The following is a 23914-nucleotide window of genomic DNA, read 5'->3' as shown; positions in this document are numbered from 1 at the left end:
AGCTTCGGATTACGAGATGCTACCACTCTGCTCTGGAATCCATCCGCCCTTCTGGAGGACCTCATGGGCCGGGGGGTCTTGCCACTGGCCATGTCGCAGAGGTCGCCTGGAAGAAGCAACAGTTGGACAATCCACAACCCCAGAACCTTAAAACCCTGGACCCACGGAACCCTGGAACCCCGCAACCTCAGGCAACGGCTCTTAAAGCTCACCCAGTTCCAACCCCCTGCCACGGGCAGGGACACCTTCCACTAGGGCAGGTTGCTCCAAGCCCCGTCCAACCTGGCCTTGAACACTGCCAGGGATGGGGCAGCCACAGCTTCTCTGGGCAACCTGTGCCAGGGCCTCGCCATTCCTGGCACACCCAAAGGACACAGCTGTGTCTCCAGCCTCTGGCATCCTTCCTAAGCGGAGAACACAGGGCCTCCCCACCCTCACTCATGATTAGACCATATTTAGGCTCCATTCATAGACGTAAAACCCCACAACAAACAGACCCTGAGCCAAAACAGCCTTTTGCTCTGGGGGCAGTCCCACGAGCCACACAGACGCACCAGGCGCTACTGGCACTTCTCACCCTCTCTGCAAGGAGCCTGATGATGTTTCTAACTAAGTCAGCACAGAGTTCAAGACTCTGATTAAGAACTATAGTTTCTCAAGGCTACTTTGCCTGGCTCACGTTACAAAGATTATCTGGCAAAAACGGCTCCTTCCAGGCAGGAAATCACCCCACTGCCCAAGAGCATTTCTCCATGCAGAAGGACGCCCTCATTTTCACTTGTTAACACCCAAACTCCAGGCTCCCTCCAGGCACTCCAGGCTGCCACAGCAGGAAAAAAGCAGGAAACCATCGAAGGCACATGAGCAATTAGCTCAGAGCTACGTAAAATCCAGGATGATATTCCCTCCTGCTTCCCTGTGCTCCACATCACCTCTGCTGTGTGCACTTGCTGTACACAGCAAGACAGCATCTAGGCAAAGACGGCCATTCCCTGCCCCTCGACTGCTCCCCACACCCTGCAAGCAAGGCAATCACTTCATTCCTTTACTGCCAAGGCAGCGACAGCACGGCACGTGTTTGTGGTGCCGGGCCCTCCACGGCTTCAGGAAACAAGGCTACCGTTTCCTTTTGTCCTTGCAAGAAACTCCAGAGCTCTGCACTGCCCTACGGACAGGAGGACCTGCTGCAGCAAGAGCTGGGATTTAGAGCTGGAAATAACTCCTTTTCAAGGGAGAAACCTAATGGGGATGATCCAGCATTAAGCTGGGTTTCAGTGGTTTCTTACCGGGTCTTAAGAATAACTGCCTTATTCGTTCCAATTCTCCCAGCTGTGATTTCACTTCACTTGAAACGAACCCTGTCGTCGCCCCCACAACGCTTATTTCCAGAGGGCTTCCAACCTCCACAGCCCAGCCAGCCCAGCAGCTTCCCCCCGCGCCCTGGAGCAAGGCTCTTCCACAGCCCCAGAGCCTGCAGGGACCAGCCTCCCAGAGGAGCAGGAAAGGAGCACAACGGAGCAATCGGGCACATCTCCCTGCAGGGGCAGGACAAACCAGCCACCAGGACACAGCACCCCTCCAGCCCACCACCCCACGGCTCCCTGCTCCCCACCTCAGACAGCCAAGGCTCCCTTTGCTGCAGGACCTACAGCCTAGCTCCAAGTCTCTACCCTCACTGCAAGTTGCACGGCAATTTCAGAGCCCGTTCAAGCCCTTCTACCTGCCCAGCCCTGCTCTTAGCCCAGGGATGTTTAAATCCTGCCGGCTATCACACAACTGCCCCATCCCTGCTGCCAGCGGAGCTGCCTCCTCCCTGCCCAGGGCCAGACGCTACCTGAGCACGGGTGATTCACGCTTCTCCTGGAGGATTCCTCCGTGCGGGGCCCAGCCTTGGCTCCTGAATGCCCTCGCGCTGCTCGGCAGCTGTGGGCAGCTGCAGGGACAGGAGCCGCCCAGGGACGCCTCGGTGTGGCTCTTGCCCACCAGCACAGCAGCTAACTGCTGCTGGGCTGCCAACAGCCAGGGGAACCTGGGCAGCAAAGGACAGGGCTGGCACCTGGGCTGCCCAGCCCCTCTCCTCAACGCTCTGGCTTTGCCAGCTAGGGCAGGGTTTCACCAGCGCCTCGAGGAAGCAGAGCTCAGAGCCTGACAGTAGCTCAAGCCTGCTCCTGCCTCAGCGGCTCAGCAACTCCTGCTCTCACTGGGCCACGGCTGCTGCTCGCATTTAACAGCAGCAGCTCCCCTGTACGTCACAATAGGCGAGGGCCACACGTGGCTTCCACGGCCACCGCACGGCCTTGCTAAAGCTACAGCCTTGCGGATCCCTGCAGCCCCCCTACGCCTTCAATGTCTCCCCCACAGTGAAGCCCTGCAGCAGGGCTAAAGTGCACCTTACAGCAGCATTTGGTCACACTCCGTGAGCGACACATAAATTGCTGGAGACACCGCAGATGAGCCAAGAATTTCTCTGCTTCAGCGGGAAAGAAAAAAGCTTCCGCACTGACTACAAAGCAACCATTTAATTCCTACTTTGCTGGCCCACGAGGAGCCCCGCCACACCAGGGCCATGGCCAGGCTGCCTTTGGGGTGACCCCTGTTGCTGTCCCTGGTGAGCACCCGTCGATGACTTTGTACCCATTAAGCCTGCGCACACGGGCACACGCACCACACAAGGCCACCCAACTGCCCAGGGCATCTCAGCTGCCAGGAGCTTCACACGTTTGCAGCACAGCGTTTGCCAGAAACAAAAGCTTCCCATGAGACTCGGGGCCACAGGCAAAGCAAATCCTCACACCTGCCTGGCGGGGAACGTGGAGCCCTCACTTTGAAACCAACACTCATCATCTGGGCCTTTACAACACAGGCAGGGAGGATATGAGCCCCGAGTGCTAACTGGCTCTCCAGGCAGCCAGCCTCTGGAAACACTCCAAAACATGTCCCGCACCATGTCCAGCCACGAATCCAGCTGGAAACTGGAGAGCTCAGGCAAAGACACCTCAGGCGTGACACCCCTGTGTGCTGAAGGCACCAAGGCAGAAGCTCTCTAACTAAAGGAAACCTCTTACAAAAGCTCTACCACAGCTGACATCATTAATAGGAGCCCACTAGTAGAGCTTCCTGCTATTTCCTTCATAACCTTCAACTGCCAGCCAACGCTGAGACAGCCCAAGCTCCCTTCCAGGGTCATAGAATCATAGAATCATAGAATAGTTAGGGTTGGAAAGGACCTCAAGATCATCTAGTTCCAACCCCCCTACCATGGCCAGGGACACCTCACGCTAAACCATCCCACGCAAGGCTTCATCCAACCTGGCCTCGAACACCGCCAGGGATGGAGCACTCACAACCTCCCTGGGCAACCCATTCCAGTGTCTCACCACCCTAACAGGAAAGAATTTCCTCCTTAGATCCAATCTAAACTTCCCCTGTTTAAGTTTTAACCCCTTACCCCTTGTGCTGTCACTACAGTCCCTGATGAAGAGTCCCTCCCCAGCATCCCTATAGGCCCCCTTCAGGTACTGGAAGGCTGCTATTAGGTCCCCACGCAGCCTTCTCTTCTCCACGCTGAACAGCCCCAACTTGCTCAGCCTATCTTCATACGGGACGCGCTCCAGTCCCCTGATCATCCTCGTGGCCCTCCTCTGGACTTGTTCCAGCAGTTCCATGTCCTTTTTATGTCGAGGACACCAGAACTGCACACAATACTGCAGGTGAGGTCTCACAAGAGCAGAGTAGAGGGGCAGGGTCACCTCTTTCGACCTGCTGGTCTCGCTCCTTTTGATGCAGCCCAGGATACGGTTGGCTTTCTGGGCTGCGAGCGCACACTGCCGGCTCATGTTCATTTCCTCATCGACCAGCACCCCCAGGTCCTTCTCTGCAGGGCCGCTCTGAATCTCTTCTTTGCCCAACCTGTAGCTGTGCCTGGGATTGCTCCAACCCAGGTGTAGGACCTTGCACTTGTCGTGGTTGAACTTCATAAGGTTGGCATCAGCCCACCTTACAAGCGTGTCAAGGTCCCTCTGGATGGCATCCCTTCCCTCCAGCATATCAACCGGACCACACAGCTTGGTGTCACTGGCAAACTTGCTGAGGGCGCACTCAAGCCCACTGTCCATGTCAGCGACAAAGATGTTGAGTAAGACCGGTCCCAACACCGCTCCCTGAGGGACACCACTCGTTACCGGTCTCCAGCCGGACATCGAGCCATTGAGCACAACTCTTTGCGTGCGGCCGTCCAGCCAGTTCTTTATCCACCGAGTGGTCCATCCATCAAATTGATATCTCTCCAATTCAGAGAGAAGGATGTCGTGTGGGACAGTGTCAAACGCTTTGCACAAGTCCAGGTAGATGACATCAACTGCTTTACCCTTGTCCATCAATTCTGTAGCCCCATCATAGAAGGCCACCACATTGGTCAGGCAGGATTTCCCCTTAGTGAAGCCATGCTGGCTGTCACCAAGCACCTTGTTGTTTTTCATGTGCCTTAGCATGCTGTCCAGGAGAATGTGCTCCAAGATTTTACCAGGCACAGAGGTGAGACTCACTGCTCTGTAATTCCCCGCGTCTTCCATTTTCCCCTTCTTGAAAATGGGGGTTATATTTCCCGTTTTCCAGTCGTCGGGAACTTCACCTGGCTGCCATTATTTTTCAAATATGATGGCCAGTAGCTTAGCAACGTCATTCGCCAGCTCCTTCAGGACCCGCGGATGGATTCCATCAGGTTCCATGGACTTGTGCACGTTCAGGTTCTTAAGACGGTCTTGAACCAGATCCTCTCCTATAGTGGGCCTAAGGTCTTCATTCTCAAATTTTTACCTTTAAGTGGAACCGACTGAAGTCTTAACCGCGCTTTCCCAAAGAATCTTAGAGAATAACAGAATCGTAGAACGCTTTGGATTGGAAAGGACCTTAAGATCCTCTAGTTCCAACACCCTGTCACAGGGAGGGACACCTCACACAAGAACATGGTGCCCAAGCCCCGTCCAACCTGGCCTTGAACACTGCCAGGGATGGAGCATTCACCACTGCTTTGGGCAACCTGTGCCAGTGCCCCACCACCCGCACAGTGAAGAATTTCTTCCTTCTAGCTAACCTGAACTTCCTCTGTTTCACTTTAAGCCCATCACCCCTTGTCCTCTTGATACAGCCCCTGATCAAGAGTCCCTCCCCAGCATGCTGGTAGGCCCCCTTCAGATACTGGAAGGCTGCTATGAGGCCTCCACCCCGCCTTCCCTTCTCCACGCTGAACAGCCCCAGCTTTCTCAGCCTGTCTTTGTACAGGAGCTGCTCCATCCCCCTTAGCATCCTCGTGGCCCTCCTCTGGATTTGCTCCAACAGCTCTAGGTCCTTCTGTTGAGGACACCAGAACTGTACACTGTGCTCCCAGTGGGGGTCTCATGAGAGCAGAGGAGCAGGATCACCTCCCTTGACCTGCTGGTCATGCTCTTGGTGATACAGCCCAGGACACAGGGGGTTTCCGGGCTCAAGCGCACGCTGAAGCGCCTCATGTTCCAACCCCCAGGTCCTTCTCCTCACGCTGCTCTGAATCACTTCTCTGCGCAGCCTGCAGCTGTGCCTGGGATTGCCCTGACCCAGGGGCAGGAGCCTGCACTCGGCTTTGCTGAACTTCATGAGGCTGGCCACCTCTCCAGCATGTGCAGGTCCCTCTGGATGCCATCCCTTCCCTCCAGCGCGCCGGCTGCACCACACAGCTTGGTGTTGTCTGCAAGCTTGCTGAGGGCGCTCGATCCCACTGTCTGTGTCAGCGACAAAGATGTTGAACAGGGTCTGCCCCAACACCGACCCCTGACGGACACCATTCGTCACTGGTCTCCGTTTACACATTGAGCCATTGACCGCGACTCTCTGTGTGCAGTCATCCAGCCAATTCCTTGTCCAGCGGCTGTGCATCCAGCGAATTCATGCCTCTCCCGTTTAGAGACAAGGACGTCGTGTGGGAGGATGCTAAATGGAATTTATTGGCTCCAGAGAGCACGAACGTGGCGGGAAGGGCCAGGGGCAGCTGGTCACTTGCGGGTGGAGGGCAGGCCCCGGAGGTGGTAGATCCAGGAGCCGCCAGGGCAAGAGACCACCAGCCTGCTGGTGACAGGAGCCGGGCCGCCCGTGAAGGAGACGGTGATGGTGGTGCTGCTCTTGGCGCGCAGCATCTCGGGGGCCCTGACGCTGAAGGCCGGGTGCTTTACGGCATACTGGAACGCCGTGGCCCTCGGGAAGACGTTCCTGAAGGAGATGGAGGTGGTGCCGCCGGCTGGGATGAGGAAGGGGCCCTGGGGTTCAGGGGGCAGCGCAAGGCCGATGAGTGGGATGCAGTACTGCCCGCCCAGTGCAGAGCTGAGCTGCAGCGTGGCCTTGGCTTTGCCCAGGTGGCAGGGCTCAAAGGTCACTTCCACATTCAGCTCCGAGCCCCCAGCGCTGGCGGGTGCCGCACTGATGGATTTTGCCGTCCGGAAGTCGGCACAGTCGGTCTGCGCAGGGGAGACAAGAGACCATGGCGGGTTGGTCACAACAGCAGAGCCAGCGCCTCGGGAAGAACACGATGGTCCCCTGGCCCTGGCCGTCCCACCCAGACCATAGCCCTGGTGAGTGCCTGCGGTGAATGGGCACGAGAAGTGTGCAAACGTGCCCAGCAGGAACAACCCTGCACCCAAGCCCCAAGACTGCCAGACCTGGGCTGCAAGCGGGAAGCAAGCCCAGGCACCACGGGGCCTGCAAAAGCAGCTCCAACCAGGGCAGCAGACACGGGCCCGCAAGGGAGGACAAGCCCACACTAGTGGGAAGGCCCCTGGGCTCACATGGCCACCCTGGCTCTGCCAGGCCACGCCAGAGGCACTCGGACCCCCTGGTGGAGAGGGCTGGTGCTGGCCAGAGGAGCTGCCTCCCAGCCAGAGCCCCGGCAGCCCGGGCTCACCTGTAGGAGGTACTCGGTCTCCTGCTGGGCAAAATTCCGGATTTTGGTGGTGATGGTCTGACGGGAGCCCAGCGTGGTGCGGAAATACACGGGCTTCTCTGGCCTGCTCGAGGTGGCTTTCAGCTGCAGGTTGTAAGACAGAGAGCCCAAGTCGCTGCTCTGGAGCACCAGGTGCCCCGTGCTCTCACCCATTTTCAGGGGCTGATACTCCAAGACAAGATCCGCCTGGGAGGAAGGAAGGAAAAAGCCACGGTGTCAGGCACAGGCAGGGAACACGTGTGCCTGAGAAGGGGGCAGCTGGTCCCTGCTCTGCTCAGGCAGCGCTTGAAGGCTGGGCTGCCTTCCCCGCTCTGACTCCCTCTCTCTCGGGCACAGCCTTGCTCCTTCTGGGGGACGGTTCACTCAGGGACAGATCCCAACAGCTCAGAGCCCTCCAGCATGATGCCAGAAGCTGCCCACCCTAAAAAGCCCCTGTGCTCCCCCAGGGCACACACCACCTCATGTCAATGCAGGCTGCAGACAACCTGGCCGCGGGATCAGGCTTGTCCTGCAGCCACTCGCACCTGGAAGCAACACATTAAATGAGGGGCACATGGCACAAGGGCCTGCCACGTGACGCCCAGTGGCGGCGTGTTACAGGGGCCAGCAGGGCAGACTCCACCAGCGCAGGATGATTCCCACTGGGGATATTCTCGCACACTGCTCCCTCTCTACGTCATCGGCAGGGAGCTGCCACCACGGAAAGAGGCCCCACATGGCTCCTTTCAGGCATCACCCTCCAAGAGCCCCCCCTCCGGCCACGAGTAGGGAGAGCAGAGTGAGCCGGAGGAGCTTTGCTCCTACCTTTGACTGTGCAGGAACAGTAAAGTGCTGTGGAACGCTGACGTCCGGCACTTTGCAGTTGATGGCAAACGTCACCGGGACAGGCAGAGGGTTGTCCACCTTGACGGTGGAGGACACTCTCTGCCGAACGGCGGTGCTCATTTCAACAGTGCCGATGGGTCCCGAAGCCATCACCTTGAAAGTCACCATGTGGAACAAGTACTCTCCGGTTGTCTCGTTGAGGAAGGTCACCTGAATCAGACAGAAAGGGAAGTGCTGCTCATTCCACACATGAAAACAAACCCGGAAGAGCCCACCGAGCTCAGCGCCCTGCTTCCAGGAATGGCTATGAGCACCCAGCGAGGAGGAGTGCAAGACCAGAGAAAGCACCTGTGGTATTTCATAGGACCCGTGCACGTGGAGGTATGAAAACGGGCGTGTAGCTTCTCAGTGAGCCAACAGCTCCTTGAAGGGCCCTGCAGACCAGTGTCCTCACTCACCTTTGCCCTGTAGACTCCTTCTTTGTAGGAGAAGAAGGTGAGCTGGTAGTCCTTCTTCGCAGAGCTCGGCACGTCGATGTATGAACACCCCTGCAGCACGGAACTGCTTTCCAGGTTCTCTGGTTTGAGCATGTCAATAACCACCAGGAACCTGCGGGTGAGAAGGACGCAGTGAAGGTCAACAGGAAGGACTCCCATAGGATACCCATCGTGCGGGGGTACAATACAGTCCCTCTCATCCTCAGTGCCTCGGGCACAGGGCGCCAGCTCTCAACCCCCTTGGAGGAAAGCCCTCCAGGATGGCTCTGCACAGGCAGAACGTGGGTATGGCCAGACACGGCCAAGGAGAGGGAAAAGCTTTCAGGAGGGAGCTTCCAGGCACTGGAAGCTTCCTTCCTTGTGCTGCTGCAGGGATTGCTCATGAGGCCAGACTCCCTGGGCTGGACTCACCTCTGTGGTCTCTGCAGCCAGTTGGACACAGGGATGAGCTCCGTGTGGGAATTCCTGCACGGAACCTGCCGGGAAATGGCCCCTGAACACCTGGGGGCTTCAGCAGTTCCTTCCAGCTGGTAGCGTAAGCCTGTCCCGTCCGGCAGGGGGAAGAAGATGGAGCCCTACAGACAACGAATAGGACAAGTCGGCTCTGGAGCACCCCTGGACAGTCCCACGCCTGAGGCTCTCACTGAGGCAGCTTTCAGCACGTCCAGCTGGCAGAGCTGTGACTGCAGCCCTGTCCCGCGCAGGAGGAGACAGACGCCAGCGTCGCACCTGCTCTGAGCTGCTTGTGAGCGGGTGCGTGGCCCACAGGACACGGCACAGCTACAGGACACAGAGGCATCATCTCTGGGCAAAGCAAGGAAACACGGGCCCTGCAGCAGAGCTGCTCTGCACATCCCAACACTCCCTTACTGGCCCCACTCACCTGGGCATGTCCCTGCCAGCCTGTGCTCACGCAGGGACAGCCGTGGGCAGGGGGTGGCCGTCCCTGATGAGCTCCATTGCCTCAGTCCTGCTGGCCTTAGCCCCAACAGCGCTGACCAGAGAGCAGCCTGTAAGCTGGCACAACAGGGGCCCCCAGACATGGGCCATGGAAAGCTCATATCCATGCTCATTCTGGGTGCCCGTGCATCCCAGACACCTGCCTCTGCCTCCACAGCAGCTGAAAGCTGCAAGACTCCTCACGCAGGCTGTACGTTAAAGAGATGCTGAGCACGTGCGACCCTAAGGGCACAGATCTGCTGAGCACCCTGGAGACTTGAGGCCAGAAATCTCTGACCTGGCCCACTGTAAGGCCAGCTGGAGCGGGACAAGGAGCGCGACAAGGACCCGGCAGCTCCAGCACCACAGAGCCCTTCTGAACTGACCCCTTGGATTTAGGAGCTTGTTGCTGGCCTGGCACAGAAAACATTGCAGAGGGGCCAGTCACCCCCATGTGCCCAGCCTGAGACCTGCAGGAAGGGCTCCTCCCAAAGCTCCTGCATGACCCTCAAGAGATCTCTCTCGTTTCCCACCTGCCTGCTCACGGCCAGGACGGCACTGACAAACTGCAGGGCAGCTTTGCCCTTCTTGCTCCCTGCAAGCTGCAGAAGGACACCAGCCAGGTGCTGCTGGCAGAAGTGCTTGTGCCCGGGGCTTGGAGAGCCTGTGCAGCCCGTGCGCTGAGCATGGGGGTCTCTGAGCCCCCTGGGCTGCCACAAGCAGCGACCCAGAGCTACGCAGAACAAACTTCATTTCTTGGCCTGCAGAAAGCCTGGCTTTTTACGTTAGCTGCTCCAACACGTTTGGTGCTCAGTCCCGACTTCCCATCTGCCCTTTGCCCGTGCCTGGCCCCCAGCCACCACAAAACCCAGCTTCCAACAGAGAGCACAGGACACCTTCAGCTTGGACAGGACCTCCAAAGGTCATCTCGGCCAACCTCCTGCCCAAAGGAGAGTGACCTACGAGGGTCATGCCACGAGGGTCAGCACGCTGGCACAGCTCACCTACCTGATGCTTCTTGTTCCCACAGCTCATGGTTAGGGGTCTGTAGGTGACCTGGTAGGCCTTTTCTTTTTGCCTGGCCTCCAGATGGATAAATTCAGGCCCTTTCCAGTATTTCCCCTCAACAATGGGCTGCAGGGTCCAGGCCTCGCTGCTCGGGTTCGACAGGAGGATGGTCTGGCTCTGCTTCTCACGCACATTGCAGCTGAAAGTCAGGGTCTGCAACAGAGGAGCACAGAGGCTGCTGGGTCGTACCCACAATCCTTGCCACTCTTCTCACGCTGGCTCTACACCAGGACCTGGAGCACGGGGAGCAGCTTTTCCTTGTCACATGCAAAAATTACACTTTGGCCACAGCTTTTGGAGTAAATCAAGCTGGTTGTTCTTGAAGAAGGGAGCAGAACAAGCCTTTCGCATGCTGGGTGAAAGGAAACTTCAGGGGAGTCCTGAAAGGAAACTGCTGTGCAAGGACAGATCTGCAGCCACACAGCCCTTTCCTTCATGGGCAGGATGAAGAGGAGCTCCATGCTCTCTTTGGGAGCAAGAGCCAACTGCTCCCAAGCTACCCCCTCCCAGGGGCTGGATGCAGATGCCTTGCCCCTTCCTACTGCTGAATGCCCTCCCCTGGCCCGGCACGGGGGAGAAGTGTGGCTGCGGGTGCAGTGCTGGGATACAGCGGGGTGGCTCTGTGGGGAGGGTCTCAGGAGAGCCCGGCAGGGTGCTCCCACGGCACGGGTGCTACAGTGCAGAGCCAGGACAACCGAGCTGCTCACTGGAGGAGCAACACCTCGAACAGGGGAGAAAGGCAATGACAGGGCTCAGGAACTCTGGCAGTCCTGCCCAGCACTTTCTCTCTGGGATACCCCGGCACAAGCCAGTCTGCGCTCGCAAGTGTCCTTCAGTTCCTGCCCTGGCAGAGATGTGGCGCAAATGCTGGGGTCCAGGGGCCCATCCTGTCCCTGCTGCGTTACCTCTCTGGTGCCAGGGGCCTCCACGCAGGATCCTGATAGCGTAAGGCGGAGCGCCTCGCTGCCCGGGATGAAGCACCGCAGCCCCTCGTACTGGACAGCCTGGCTCAGCTTCGAGGGGCGGAAGGTCACAACGAAGGGGACATCCACCCCTGGCCTGATGTAACCCTTCGTGGGGCTGATAGAAAAGTCCGGCTGGAAGCTCTCCACGTCCCACAAAAACCTTGCCAAGGAAAGCACAAGGACAGGAAAGAAGGATTAGCCACGGGGAGCTGTGAAGGCAGGGTAAGTCTCAGCGTGAGGCTCTCCGTCTCTGGTGGGCTTTCCCACCACATCTCAGGCCTGATGCTGAGCCACCTGGCAATAAGGCTTCAGGCTGGGCAGGACCCACTGCACCCATCTCTAAATGAGCTTTTGCTCGTACCCCCTTGCTAACTGCCAGGGCCTGACTGCACGGCCATGGCTGCACGACTCTCCAGCGGGATGGAGAAGCAGAGAGGAGCTATCTGGGCACACTACGGCTCCTCACAACCCTCATCCAAGCAATCAGCCCTCAGAGAGGCGGGGGGGTCCTGCTTTACCTGACTCCTGCGTCGCCCGCGTTCCGCATGACGACGCACCGGCACGTGTAGCTCTGCCGTACCACGGCTCCAAAGCTGAGCTGGTCCTGGTCCAAGCTCACGAGGCTGCCCTGGCAGGAGCCCCGCACCGCAAAGAGGGAGCGCACCAGCCCGCGGCACTCCAGCAGCACTTCCCCGCTGAACGGCTGCATGCGGCGCTTCGGGGAGAAGGTCACCTCCACTTTGCAGGTGTCTCCTCTGGCCTTCAGCTTTAGCTCCTTGCTGGGCTTCAAGCACAGAACCTACCCGAAGAGATGAGTGGAGACTATTTCATCTGGCAAGCCAGCTGCGGAGCCTCCCTCACCAGACTCAGGGAAGAGGCTTCCAATTCCTCTTCTGTCCGCACCAACACTGACCCAGTCCCACTCATTCCCTCGTAGGCATTCCTAGGTAATACCAAAGGTGTTTTCTGCCATGTGTCCACCTGGTCACGGTGAGGTCACCTCTGCCTTCTAAAGCTTTCATGGAAGTTCCAACAGAGCTGTAACCCTCCCTCTTTCAAGATTCACCTCCCTCGCCTTTCCAGATCTAAAATATGTGGCTGCATCCTGACCTATGCGTCTAAAACAGGTTAGAGGAATTGTGCCGCCTTCTCACTTGTGGCTCTCGGGGAGTCCTGGCACCCAGCTCAGCTGAAGCATTCACACTGCAAGCATCTGCTGGCAGAGCAGTGCCAGCAGGGAGGACGGGGCAGGCACAGGCAGCCAGGGCAGCCCACAGCTGTCATTAGCTACTACCTCCCACCCACAGCAGCTCATCGCTCCCTGCAGGCACGCTAAAGTGCTCTGCAGAGAAGGAATGGCACTTACCCCAGCTTCCTGCAACTCTGGCACGGTGGATGTGACTCTGAGCTTAAAGGCGAGAGGGCCTGCACTCTTGTTGGCTATGGTGACGATCTTCTTCACCGTCTGCCCAATGCAGATGTTTCCTAGCTTCACCACCTTTCCTGGTGGATGCACAACGTCAACCTGAGGCAGGAGGGATTGATATCAAGCCAAAGGAAAGAAGGAGAAGAGGTTTTCTGCCACTCTCGTGGCAGAAACACAAACCATGGTAGGCTGGGGAAGAGATGAGGAAATGAGAAAACCATGCTGGTTGCCACCTGCACTTTTAGCATTTAGATTTCATCTCACCTTCATTTCTATGCCCCTTCCTTGGGCCTCAACAGTCAGCTTCTCAGCCGGGGCACACGGAGGCAGCAACAAGCTGTTGTGGCTGTTGTCGTCTTTAGGTGTCCGTAGGAGCTGCGCACAGAGGGAAGAGAAACCACAGACAGCATGAGTTTCTGGACCTTCACCACGTGAACAGACTCCCCAGACGAGCCATCCCCTCCCATATTCTTTCCCCCCAGTGGCAGGGATTATCCAAGTCCCTCCACAGCCTGCCAGCAGAGCCGGCTAACCCTGGGATGCCACCGGGCTTTGCCCTGCGCGCTGCCCCCGTCTCCCTGGCACAAGCCTGGGAATGCTGGAGCGCTGGGAATCTCCAGGAGCGTGCACAGACCTTCCCCCTCACCTGCTCCTCAGCAAGGTGCTGCTGGTCAAACTCCAGTGAGTAAACCCCACAGGGGTTCTTCACCACCACTGTCCCCTCTTCCCCATGGCTCTGTGGCAGCAGCGGTCCCAGCTCGAGCTCTGCGGGGCTCAACTCCAGCCGTGGCTCCAGACCACATCCCAAGACCGGCACCCGCAGGCGTTGGCTGCTCTGGCAAATCTGGATCTGCAGCTCGCCCCGGTAGCACTTCTGCAAAGAAGCAGCACAGAAAGCTCCTCCGTGAAGCCCCAGGTGACAGCGCCTCCAAGGCAACAATCGCCCCAGGGTCAGGGGTCTTCTCAGCACCTCTAAGCTGAACCCAAACCAGGCAGTTACTTAGAGCAGGGGCTACAGCATCTGCATGGCTCTGAGTAACTGCGGTGAGTCCTGCTCGGGAGTGTAACTGGTCAGTTGGCTACCAGATGGATCTAAAACAGCCTATCAGAGGTTTTCACCTAGTCGTGGGGGAGCGCAACGCACGTGAGAAAAGTCTGCTTTCTCAGACACAGTCCTGGCGCTGCAGCACCGGGCAAACATCAGCTGTGTGAAAGAGGCAGCTGAGCTCTCACTGGACAGAAATAAGGATCGTCTTCTCTGCTCAGTGCTTGGCTCTGGTCAAGGCCAGACACGAGACGCTGAAATCTCCATGAGCAACTGAAAGATCCCTGCGACTGTCCCCAGCCATGGAAGCACTTGGGTCCATCCTGTCACACGCTGCCAGTTTCCAAGTCACGGTGGCCACATGCAAACTGCCTTTGGGAATGCTCCACCATTTAAGCTGACTCCCAGACTGCGTGGGACCGTGCAGGGGAAACTGAGGAACGGTGGGCACAGGGCTGGCAGAAAGCTCCACGTGGAGGCAGAGCTCATTCCCCGCTCCCTGTGCTGGCCTCCCCTTACCACACTGCCCTGACAGTCCTCCTGGGGGTGACACCCACCAAACTCACCTCTTCCGTGGGTGAAAAACGGACTTGGACATGGCACTGCTGTCCTGGAGCGAGGGTTCCAGCTGAGGGCAGCACCTCAAAGTCACAGGGCGCGGGCCTCATCTCCTCCCGCAGCTTGTCATGCTCGCTCGCTGGCAGATGTTTGTCCACCTGCGCACAGAAACCAGTCGCGTGAGGTCTCCTTGGTCTGCGAGGACAGACCCTCGGTTCCTGCAGTGCTCCGAGATGCTGGCACGGTGCAGGGAGCACCTTCATCCCACCCAGACGTGGCCACCCCTGCCTAGAACTGGAGGGCAAACATGTTGGCAGGGCAGGCAGATGGGGAGGCAGTGTCCTCGGAGGGGGAGGAATGGGTGAAGATGGCAGAGAAGTGAAGCGTCAGCTAGTGAGCAGGCCCAGGTGAACCAGCCTTGCTCTGTACCCTCAAAAGCTTCCTCAAGCGAGCTGCAGCCCAAGTGCTCAGGCAGCCAGAGGGGCGGGAAAGCCAAGAGAGGCAAAGAAAACCCAACCGAGAAGTTGTGTGTTACACGTTGTCTGTGCTTTACCTCCTTAACAGCCTCATTCATGCTCATGGACCATTTACAGGGGACCTGGGACGTGTTGTGGAGCTGGATGGTTTCTTCCTGCCACTGCCCACACTGGACAGAGGAGAACTCCAGCCTGTCCCTCGAGAGGCAGAGGGACGGCTCAGCCACAATGGCACGCAGGCGGACCTGGAACGTGGGGCCTCCTCTGACCTAGAGAAGGACAGAGCATCCAGTTGAGAGCCCGGCTGACACTCGCTGCTGTGCCCAACCTGCTGCCTGCCCCACAAGCTGGCCTACCTTGATGGGCAGGAGCACATCCACCTTTCCCAGGGGCACGCTGGCACTTTGTGGGTCAAAGCACACTTCAAATGTCTTGGTCTCACAGCAGGGCAGGCGCTTCACAAGGTCCAGGCACACGCTGAAGCCTGAACACAGGAAAATCAAGCAGCTGAGATACACAAGCAACAGGAAATGGCTCAGGAGCACGGCAAGGCCACAGGGGTGTCCTGGCTGGCAGCTCTGTGAAAGACCCCTTTCCATCTCCAGAGAAGCTGCTCTGCTCCCCTTGTCACTGCCCAAAGCAAAAGGATTTTCACAGCCAGAATCCAGGGGTTGCAGGGTAAAAACGAACCACATTGGTTGAGGAGCTCCAGCAATTCCTTCAGCAGGCATCTCAGGGAAGGATGCATACACCTCTCCAAAGGACAATTTCCAACTAAGATACCAAATGCTGTGGTGTTCCCTGGACAGCGGCTTAGAAGAGACGCCTGGCCACCCGTCACAGACAGCAGTCCCCGTGTGACGGAGCTGCAGCCTTACCCCAAGGCCTCTTTGCGAAGCCTGTTTCGATACGGCACAGGATCCCACAGGCCGTTCAATAAGGCTGAGCAGAAGTGCTCTGGCACTAGGAACTCTGAACAAAGCACTTCCGAACCACAGAGGGTCCATCTGGCTGCAACATAAACCCTCAGAGTGCACAAAGAAACTCCGATGGTGCTCACGGGAGCCAAGAGCAGAAGATGCTGAGAGGCGATCACGCTGATCAGCCCATCTGGCCCCTGCAATGACTTTAGGGCAGCCACAGGCAGACCAGGTCTCTGGGCACTGCTCGACAGAATTCAGGCTCTTGAACAGGGCACCGGCCAGAGGGGTACTAAGGAGGAAAAAGCTGCCCAAGGAAGTACTCAAATCTCCCCATGCCCAATGGCTCCAGCTGATGTGGCAGAGACAGCCCCTTCAAGCCCCCGTGAAGCCTCTTTACCACTGGTTACCTGTGTTATACAGGACATATCCATCGGCCTTGAAAGATGCAGGGAAGTGCCCGGTGTTGGTGAGCTTCACCATGTGTGTGTGGATGTCACCGGGAACGACATAGCCAAGGTCCAGGACGTATTCGGGCAGCTCAGCTCTGAAAGGAGGAGGAAGGACACTCTGTAAAGCCCAGCATGGCGTGGGGTGGAGAAGCAAATGGAGTGGATAATTCTGTATCCACTGCTGTGAAAACTCAAGCCAAGCCCAGGAAACCCAAGGCCTGACCTGAGCACCCAGTAATAAGACTTGGCTAAGTCATGGGGAGTGCAGGGCCTAGGATTTATCAGCCACCAACGGGATCTTCGAGTCAGTTTAAAGCGGGTACTGGACACAGTTCCTATGCTGTGAAAAGCCATTGCAGAGAAGTCCACTGCGTCTCCACGGGTCTCAATGAAACTGCTAAGCTGGTGGCCGGCCCAAGCCTGAAACTGCTTCAGGACCTTCTCACAGGATTTCCTTGCAGAGGATACCTCCACTGCTCTGCAGCCAGATCTGTCCCCAAAGCAGCGCTTGAGAGTATCGCGTGCAGTAACCAACACTACAAGATTGCTGTGAAGGTCTTTTTGCAGGCAATCCCACTTGGAAAAGCACATAAGGGATCTGGACCATTCCCTGCTCTTCCTGCTTAGTGGGGTCTGCTTCTCGGCACAAAGACGCCGGCTTGGAGATGCCCCTTTCACAGCTGGTCAGCAGGGGTGGTGCCTGTGCTGTCTGCAAGGGCTTGCTGGTCTGCACCCCCTCAGCTCTGAGAACAGAACCCAGCAACTGTGGGGAGTGGAGCACCTCCAGAGCTCAGGGTAGCACTGTGCAAGTGAGGACACCGAGCTGCCCACAGGGAGCACGGCGTAGCTCTCAGCATCAGGCCCTTTCGGAAGTCTTCAGCTATTCCCAACTCTGAGACACAAGGAGCTCTCAGGGGCAGGGCTGCACTCTCGCGGCCCCTGGAGACAGGCTACAGGAGTCCCTACTAACTTGAGAAGCCTCCGATGTACACGCTGGTGAAAGGCAGTGTCCTCCGGGGGACGGGAGGCGAGAGCTTTCTGCTGCTCCAGGGCATGTTCCTCAATCAGCATCTCCTCCATCTGCATCTGCAGCTGAGCATCCCACTGAGGAAAGGAAAGACAGGGGCTGGTTAGCCAAGGTCCTTCCCAAGGCACAAGCTTGTCTCGGGTGGAGGATCCCACTCTGCTCTTGTTGAGAGGGGCGACGGAGTCAGTCTGTCTCACTGGTCGGTGTCTGTGACACTTCCTGCTCTCTCAGGCAGGATCATATCCCCACAGAAATGAACTCCAGTGTCTCTGCCTGCCCAGTTATCAAAGCTGATCTGGACAGACACACAAACAAGCCAGAAACCTTCCAAAGCTCCAAGTATGTCCCTGCCTCCAGTCAGTGCCAAAGCAGCCTGGACAAAAGCTCTCCTGGAAAGGGGACCATGAGAGAGCTGGAGCCTCCTGAAGATACAGAACACAGCACAGCCTCAGGCTGCATTCAGGCTGCTGCTTTACGCTCTGTAAACCTGGCAGGGCTTGGCCGGTGAGCAACAAACCCCCCAGCACCGCCCTGTGTGTCCTTCAGAGCACCAGAAACCCAACTGCCCGAGCACAGCTTTCAGCATCTCCCTGGGGCAGTCAGGAGCTGGCGCATCGCCACGAGGGACAACTCCCAGAGGTGGGCAGCCCAAGGGGCACGCTGAGCTGACACACTCCGTGGCCAGGGGTGTGCAGGGAGGTGCCCAGTGCCGGCAGGGCCCTGGGCAGCTGCCGTGGGGCGCAGGGGCTCCAGTGTCTCGCAGGAGGGTGGCACGTGCGGGACAGGGCAGCAGCTCTACTCACCACGGTGCCCGAGTCGTCCACGCGGGGCTCGGCTGCCACAGCCTCCCCCAGAGCAATGGCCTCTTCTCTCTGGCTGCCTTTGTCCAGCTTTTCTTTGGCCTTTAGGAGGATCTTCTCATATTTGGCGTTGCCTGAAAGCACAGGACACCACCCATAGCAGTGGGGCAGCACAAATCCCACGGAAGACGGGAAGCCCCATTCACCCAGACACAAACTGCTCCAGCAATGTAGGGAAAGGAGATCCTGCTGCTTCTCACCCCCACCCGTCTTTCTCGCCACACAGGAGCATCTCAGCCCCACAGCGTGATGCAAACCCAACCCCTGTCAAAATCCCTGCCAGCCTCTATTACAGCTTTCCCAAGCTTTTCTGCCCAGCCATCATCTTCCCAGACCTCTTGGCAAGCTGTGCACGATGCTTCCTGCGGCAAAGCCCACATGGGCTCGTCTGCCAGAGGCTAAAGAAGCAACCAGAGGGCTGACCTTGTCTGACAGCCCTGAAACCTCCAGGCCTGCTCGAGGTGCCTGTGAGCTGCCCTGTGGGCATATGGCATGGGGGAAAGCCGAGCAGACAGGCAGTGCTCACCTTTGATGTTCCTGGGCAGGTCCAAGTGGATCCTGGGAAAGGTCCCCTCTCCTTTCAGGGAGATTTTTTCTGGCTCCAGGTGACCCAGTTGGATCTGGAAAGCCCTGCAGAAGACTCCAGGCACTCCTGGCAGGTAATACACTTTCAGCACTTGCTGCTTGCCAGGTTCAACGTAACCCTGCAGGGCACACAAGAGGGAGGGATGCAGTATACCAAAGAGGATTCAGTGGAGGGATGGCTCACATGACAGACGCGCTGAGAACACAAGACAGGTTCTCATACATAAGGAAACATCAGACATCACCACCTCCAGCTTTCCTGTATCCAAACGCCTGAGTCTCACTGCTCTTCTGCTCACAGGGGTTACCCTCTGCTAGCCAGAGCCAGGCACAACAAACCAAAGCTCTTTCACCAGCTGCTCTGGAAGAACGGAGAAGGGCCTCTGCTTCCAGCAGGGCCAGCAGCTCCTGGCAGCAGCTTGCAGGAGAGGACATCAGCATGTCACCCCTCAGACGGACAGGCACTGAGGAAGGTGGAAGCCACTTGGCCCTTTGGCTTCCTCTTCCCATCGCAAAAGGGCACCAAGACAGGAACACTGCTCCAGCTCTAAGACACCCAGGCAGGATGACAAGCTGCGATGGAGTGATGCTCCAGTGATGGCACAACCAGAGAGCTCAGCACTCAGCTCCAAAGAGCTCCCGGAGCACTCGTGCCTCCCACTGGTGCTTGCTGTAGGACAGCAGAGCCAGCGGCGCCCAAGGACAATCAGGGGCTCCGTTAGGATTCTGCTCGATGGACCTCCTCTGCCCCTGCAACAGTCGCTCACAGCCCTGTCTCTCCTGGCTGGTTTTGGACGGGGCTTGTGTGTTCATTCCCCCTGTTTTCCCCCAAAGCGCTCTCCTGGGCAGCCTGACACAGGCCGGGTGAAGCCCTTGTGCTACTCACCCTGCTGGGCACGACCAGGGGCACGCCAGGCAGAGGGCTGGCTGCAGTGCCTGTGCCGGGGCTCAGCACCGCAAAGGCAAATCCCAGCTTCCCGCTGTTTTGCAGGGTCAGCGCTGCTTCCGTGACTTTGTTAAACACCTGAGCAGAGGACAGAAGAGCAGGAAGTTACAGGCACATGTCTGCTGCCAAGAATTTCATTCCTCTTCCATTGGGTTGAAAGCAAAGGAACACAGCCCAGAAGCAGGGAGCGCACAGGAGAGATGGGCACTGGGCTCTCTGGGTTAGCCTGGGCAGCCCGCGGCCACAGGGTACCCCTGGGCCCTACACAGGAACAGCTATTTGTGGCAGAGGTGCAATAGCAACCATGGAAAGATCAGTAATAAAGCAAGTAGGGGACACAAGCTCTCTGCACTTGAAGGTGTCACCCAACTGCGAGCTGAAACACAGGAGGAGGCATTGGGGCATTTCAGGAGAAAAGGCACCTGCACACAAGTATTTGTGGGCACAACACAAGCCAAAAGGGAGGGAGAGAGGGCAACGCACACAGGGCCAACAGCTGGAAACAGCTGTGGGGGTTGTAACCGGAAAGAAGTACAGTGAGGGTTATTCAGGGACATTCTATCCGACTACGGTGACTGGAAGCCCAGGTCAGCTGCCTCCTTGGTTGATGAATCAGGAGCATTAAAAGAGAGCACCTCATTTGGGCTTTAGGAGCAGATCAGCGGATGGATGTCTCAGGGACACATCCCTCTGCAGATCACCACTGGGATCCTGCCTGCCCCAGGAGGCAGTGTTAGTTAGAGGAGGGATTCCCAGCTTTGGGCTGGGCTGGGGTGGAGATGGCCATTAAACGCCAGCTTGGAGGTATCCCCCAAACGTTGGACTTCCAAGCCACAGAGCCAGCGAAGCAGCTGGGAAGGGGGGAGAGCCCTGGACCCGGGTGGGCAGCAGCCCACCGGTCATGCTTGGAGGCAAGGAGCACTGACAAGAGCAGTGTGCGGTACCTGCAGCCCGCAGTCGATCTCGGTGGTGTCCAGGAGGTAGCTGATGCGCGAGGCCTCCCCACGCAGAGCCACCTCGTAGCTCGGGCCTCCCTCCACCCTGCACAGCGCCGTGACCTGGCTGACGGTGTTGGCGTGGCCGAAGAAGGAGAAGGAGACGCGCTGGCTCTGGCCCGGCTGCAGCTCACCGTGCAGTGGCAGGATATCGAAAACCTGCAGGCAGGGAGGAGAGATCCACACGTGGAGCACGGGATTGATGCAGGAGAGCAGCCTCAGCTTGGGCCAAAGGACAGATGTGGCTGCAGGGGCCTCTTCCTCAAACACAGGCAACATCATCCTCATCTCACACTGCAGCCGTTCCACTCACCAACGGAGAGACCATGGGGAAAACCTTCTCCCACAGTCCCAATTAATGCAGTAGCTAATACTCTACATTCATTTGTGGTGTCTCCTGGCAGCAAGAAATTCTCTCTGCTGCAGAACTTGCCTTCAAAAACACCTTTTCCTGCCCTCAGAAGAACACGAGACTGGGAGCTGAGAGCCTGTGGAGCCGGGGGCAGGATCCAGCCCAGCTCCTCGCACTCCTCATGCTTTTCCCTGTCTCTGATTCACATCCTGCTCTCTCCAGATGCTGCAGCAACTGCTGCCGCAGCAAATGCTGCTGCAGCAAATGCTGCTGCAGGAATTTCTTACCCACCACTAGATGAGGACCAAGATGGATAAAGTCCTCCATAGCTGCCGCACAAGGAGTGTTCTTGACCAGCCCTATTAACACCTCCCATGTGGCCTCTCCAATGACCAGTGATGCGCTTGTTATGACATGAGGCCACTCTGGGAGCAGCACCCAGGACACCAGTGGGAGTGGGAGTACGTAACTGCTTGCTACACTGGAAATGTGGAAGTGAGACCGATTCCCACTTACCTCCTCCACACCCAAGGCGAGGGGCTCTGTCTCCATGAACCTGGAAAAAGAACAGACCTTTGCTCAGGGACCTTGCAGTGGGAGGGAGGGAAGTCTGCACAGCAGCTCCTCGGCAGGATGGGGCCCCTGCGGGGGCATCAGTGGTGTGAGCTCAGCAATGAGCTCCAAAACTGGGATGGAGCAGGTCAACGCCTGGCAATGACACTGCTATAGCAGCGCTGCAGGCAGCTGGCAACTGCTTGCCTCCAGATCTGCTATCTCCTGCTGCGTGATTCTGAAGATCCATTCCGTCACTGGAGAAAACACCTTGGTGCAAAGGCTTAGCTCAGCTTTGAGCTCTCAGAGGTCCAAGGGCTGAGGCTTAGGGTTAGTCTGTCTCTAACCACGTGGGTCTACAACAAGAGTAACCACGAGAGATTCGTGCCTCGGAAGTCAGAGAAAGGGCACACGTTGGTCTACACTGCCTATGTCCAGCCACACAGCAACAGTTGGATTGTGTTGCTCATATCACAGAATCACAGAATCCCAAGGGTTGGAAGGGACCTAAAAAGATCATCTAGTCCAACCCCCCTGCAAGAGCAGGGTAACCTACAGTACATCACACAGGAACTTGTCCAGGCGGGCCTTGAATATCTCCAGTGTAGGAGACTCCACAACCCCCCTGGGCAACCTGTTCCAGTGCTCTGTCACTCTTACAGTAAAGAAGTTCTTCCTGACGTTAACGTGGAACTTCCTATGTTCCAGTTTACACCCATTGCCCCTTGTCCTATCACTGGATATCACTGAAAAAAGCCTAGCTCCATCATCCTGACACCTACCCTTTACATATTTGTAAACATTGATGAGGTCACCCCTCAGTCTCCTCTTTTGCAAGCTAAAGAGACCCAGCTCCCTCAGCCTCTCCTCATAAGGGAGATGTTCCACTCCCTTAATCATCTTTGTGGCTCTGCGCTGGACTCCTTCAAGCAATTCCCTGTCCTTCTTGAACAGAGGGGCCCAGAACTGGACGCAATATTCCAGATGCGGCCTCACCAAGGCTGAGTAGAGGGGGAGGAGAACCTCTCTTGACCTACTAACCACTCCCTTTCTAATGCACCCTAAGATGCCATTTGCCTTCTTGGCCACAAGAGCACATTGCTGGCTCATGGTCATCCTCCTATCCACCAGGACCCCCAGGTCCCTTTCCCCTTCACTACTTTCCAGCAGGTCAACCCCCAACCTGTACTGGTACATGGGGTTGTTCTTCCCCAGATGCAAGACTCTACACTTGCCCTTGTTAAATTTCATCAAGTTTCTCCCCGCCCAACTCTCCAGCCTGTCCAGGTCTCGCTGAATGGCAGCACATATGATCACTCTGCCCCAGGTAGCAGCAATGACCAAAGAGCAAGGAGGAAAGAACGGGCTGGACAATTAGAAAGAAAAAAATGTAAACACACAAAGTCTTGTTGAGGCAGAGAAACAGCATATTTCTCTCCTGACCAAAATAAACGTGCGCGACTGATCCTGGGAGTCTCTGATGACCAGCTCCAGCAAGGTCCCAGGTAGGGAAAGTTCCAGTCTTTGATCTCCCCTTCATGAGACCTGATGCTTGATTCCCTCCATGTCAGACTGAGTTAGAGCTGATGATTTAGAATACCAACAGTGCTTAGTGTGGACCAGAAATAACATCTGACACGCTGCCCTTCTGCAGGCTCCTAATGAACACTTTGAGTGTTTGGTGGTAACACCTTGGAGACCATCTTCATTTCCAGCTCTGGCACACAGCATCCCATGGTGTCTGCTGAGCGCCCCGGAGTGCCCCAGTGCCCTGGTCGTCTCCCCCAAGCCCTCCTAATAGCCACAGCTCATCTCCAGTTCCCAAGAGGTCACCTCCTCCGAGTCAGATCCCAATTCCCTTCACACAGCTGCTTCTTGATCGTTTCCCTTGTTTGTAATAACAGCGCTTCAGTGCCACGTGGTGAACTTTGCTGCGTTTCCTAGGGCATTACGGAAAACCATTTGCTACCGTCCTTCAAACTGCCCAGAGCAGACTTTTGTGCTATGCAGAGAAGCCGCAGCAGAAGGAACACTAGGAATGTGCTTCTAGATGTGCTTCAGCACCACTACAAGTTTGCTCTTGGCCTTGGAAACCATAGACCACCACTGCATGGTCCTCCTTCCCAGGGATGTCCATACAAGGGCTCCCTCCAGCATCTACAGCTGGACCTAAAGTCACAGCAGAACCTGCCATTCCTCACTAAAACTCTACATAGCTCTTCTGTGAATGTGACGTGCAGTTCAAGAGATGAACACTCACTTCAAGGGGCTGTTTGCCTCAGGCCACGAAGATCTGAGAAAGCAGCTTTCTACATCAGCCCTCCTGCCCCCAGGAACCCATACAGGCCTACAGCAAAGCAGAGCAAGGGACTGCGACAGCAGTGTGTCACTCTGATGGCAGTGCCTGGGTAGGATCTTAGTACAAAATGACAACAGATGGGCTTAGCAGGGAAGGACAC

General features: G+C 57.1%; 2 protein-coding genes across 2 annotated transcripts in view; both read right to left on the bottom strand.

Annotated features, from left to right (window-relative positions):
* Positions 1-61: 61 nt before the first annotated feature.
* On the bottom strand, positions 62-10434 carry LOC136005879 (hydrocephalus-inducing protein-like; the record flags this gene model as incomplete). Its single annotated transcript, XM_065663771.1, has 7 exons — positions 62-106; positions 6093-6485; positions 6929-7153; positions 7808-8002; positions 8251-8401; positions 8701-8864; positions 10237-10434. Coding segments are annotated over 7 exons (1371 nt in total), but the record flags the coding sequence as incomplete, so codon positions are not given.
* A 1341-nt stretch (positions 10435-11775) lies between these two features.
* Positions 11776-23914, bottom strand: part of LOC136005878 (hydrocephalus-inducing protein-like) — a gene marked incomplete at its 5' end in the record, with an annotated part of 43628 nt that continues 31489 nt past the window's right edge. Inside the window, 12 exons of the mRNA XM_065663770.1 lie at positions 11776-11889; positions 13397-13561; positions 14299-14448; positions 14844-15035; positions 15123-15250; positions 16097-16233; positions 17109-17242; positions 17969-18099; positions 18552-18729; positions 19497-19634; positions 20501-20710; positions 21420-21459. Of these exons, the coding sequence (XP_065519842.1) occupies positions 11776-11889; positions 13397-13561; positions 14299-14448; positions 14844-15035; positions 15123-15250; positions 16097-16233; positions 17109-17242; positions 17969-18099; positions 18552-18729; positions 19497-19634; positions 20501-20710; positions 21420-21459 (1717 nt within the window). The remainder of the gene's footprint in view (positions 11890-13396; positions 13562-14298; positions 14449-14843; positions 15036-15122; positions 15251-16096; positions 16234-17108; positions 17243-17968; positions 18100-18551; positions 18730-19496; positions 19635-20500; positions 20711-21419; positions 21460-23914) is intronic.

This window comes from Lathamus discolor, chromosome Z (genome assembly GCF_037157495.1).
Source record: "Lathamus discolor isolate bLatDis1 chromosome Z, bLatDis1.hap1, whole genome shotgun sequence".
NCBI lineage: Eukaryota > Metazoa > Chordata > Aves > Psittaciformes > Psittacidae > Lathamus > Lathamus discolor.
The sequence above is the reverse complement of the archived record's forward strand: the minus strand, read 5'-3'. Positions and strand labels throughout refer to the sequence as shown.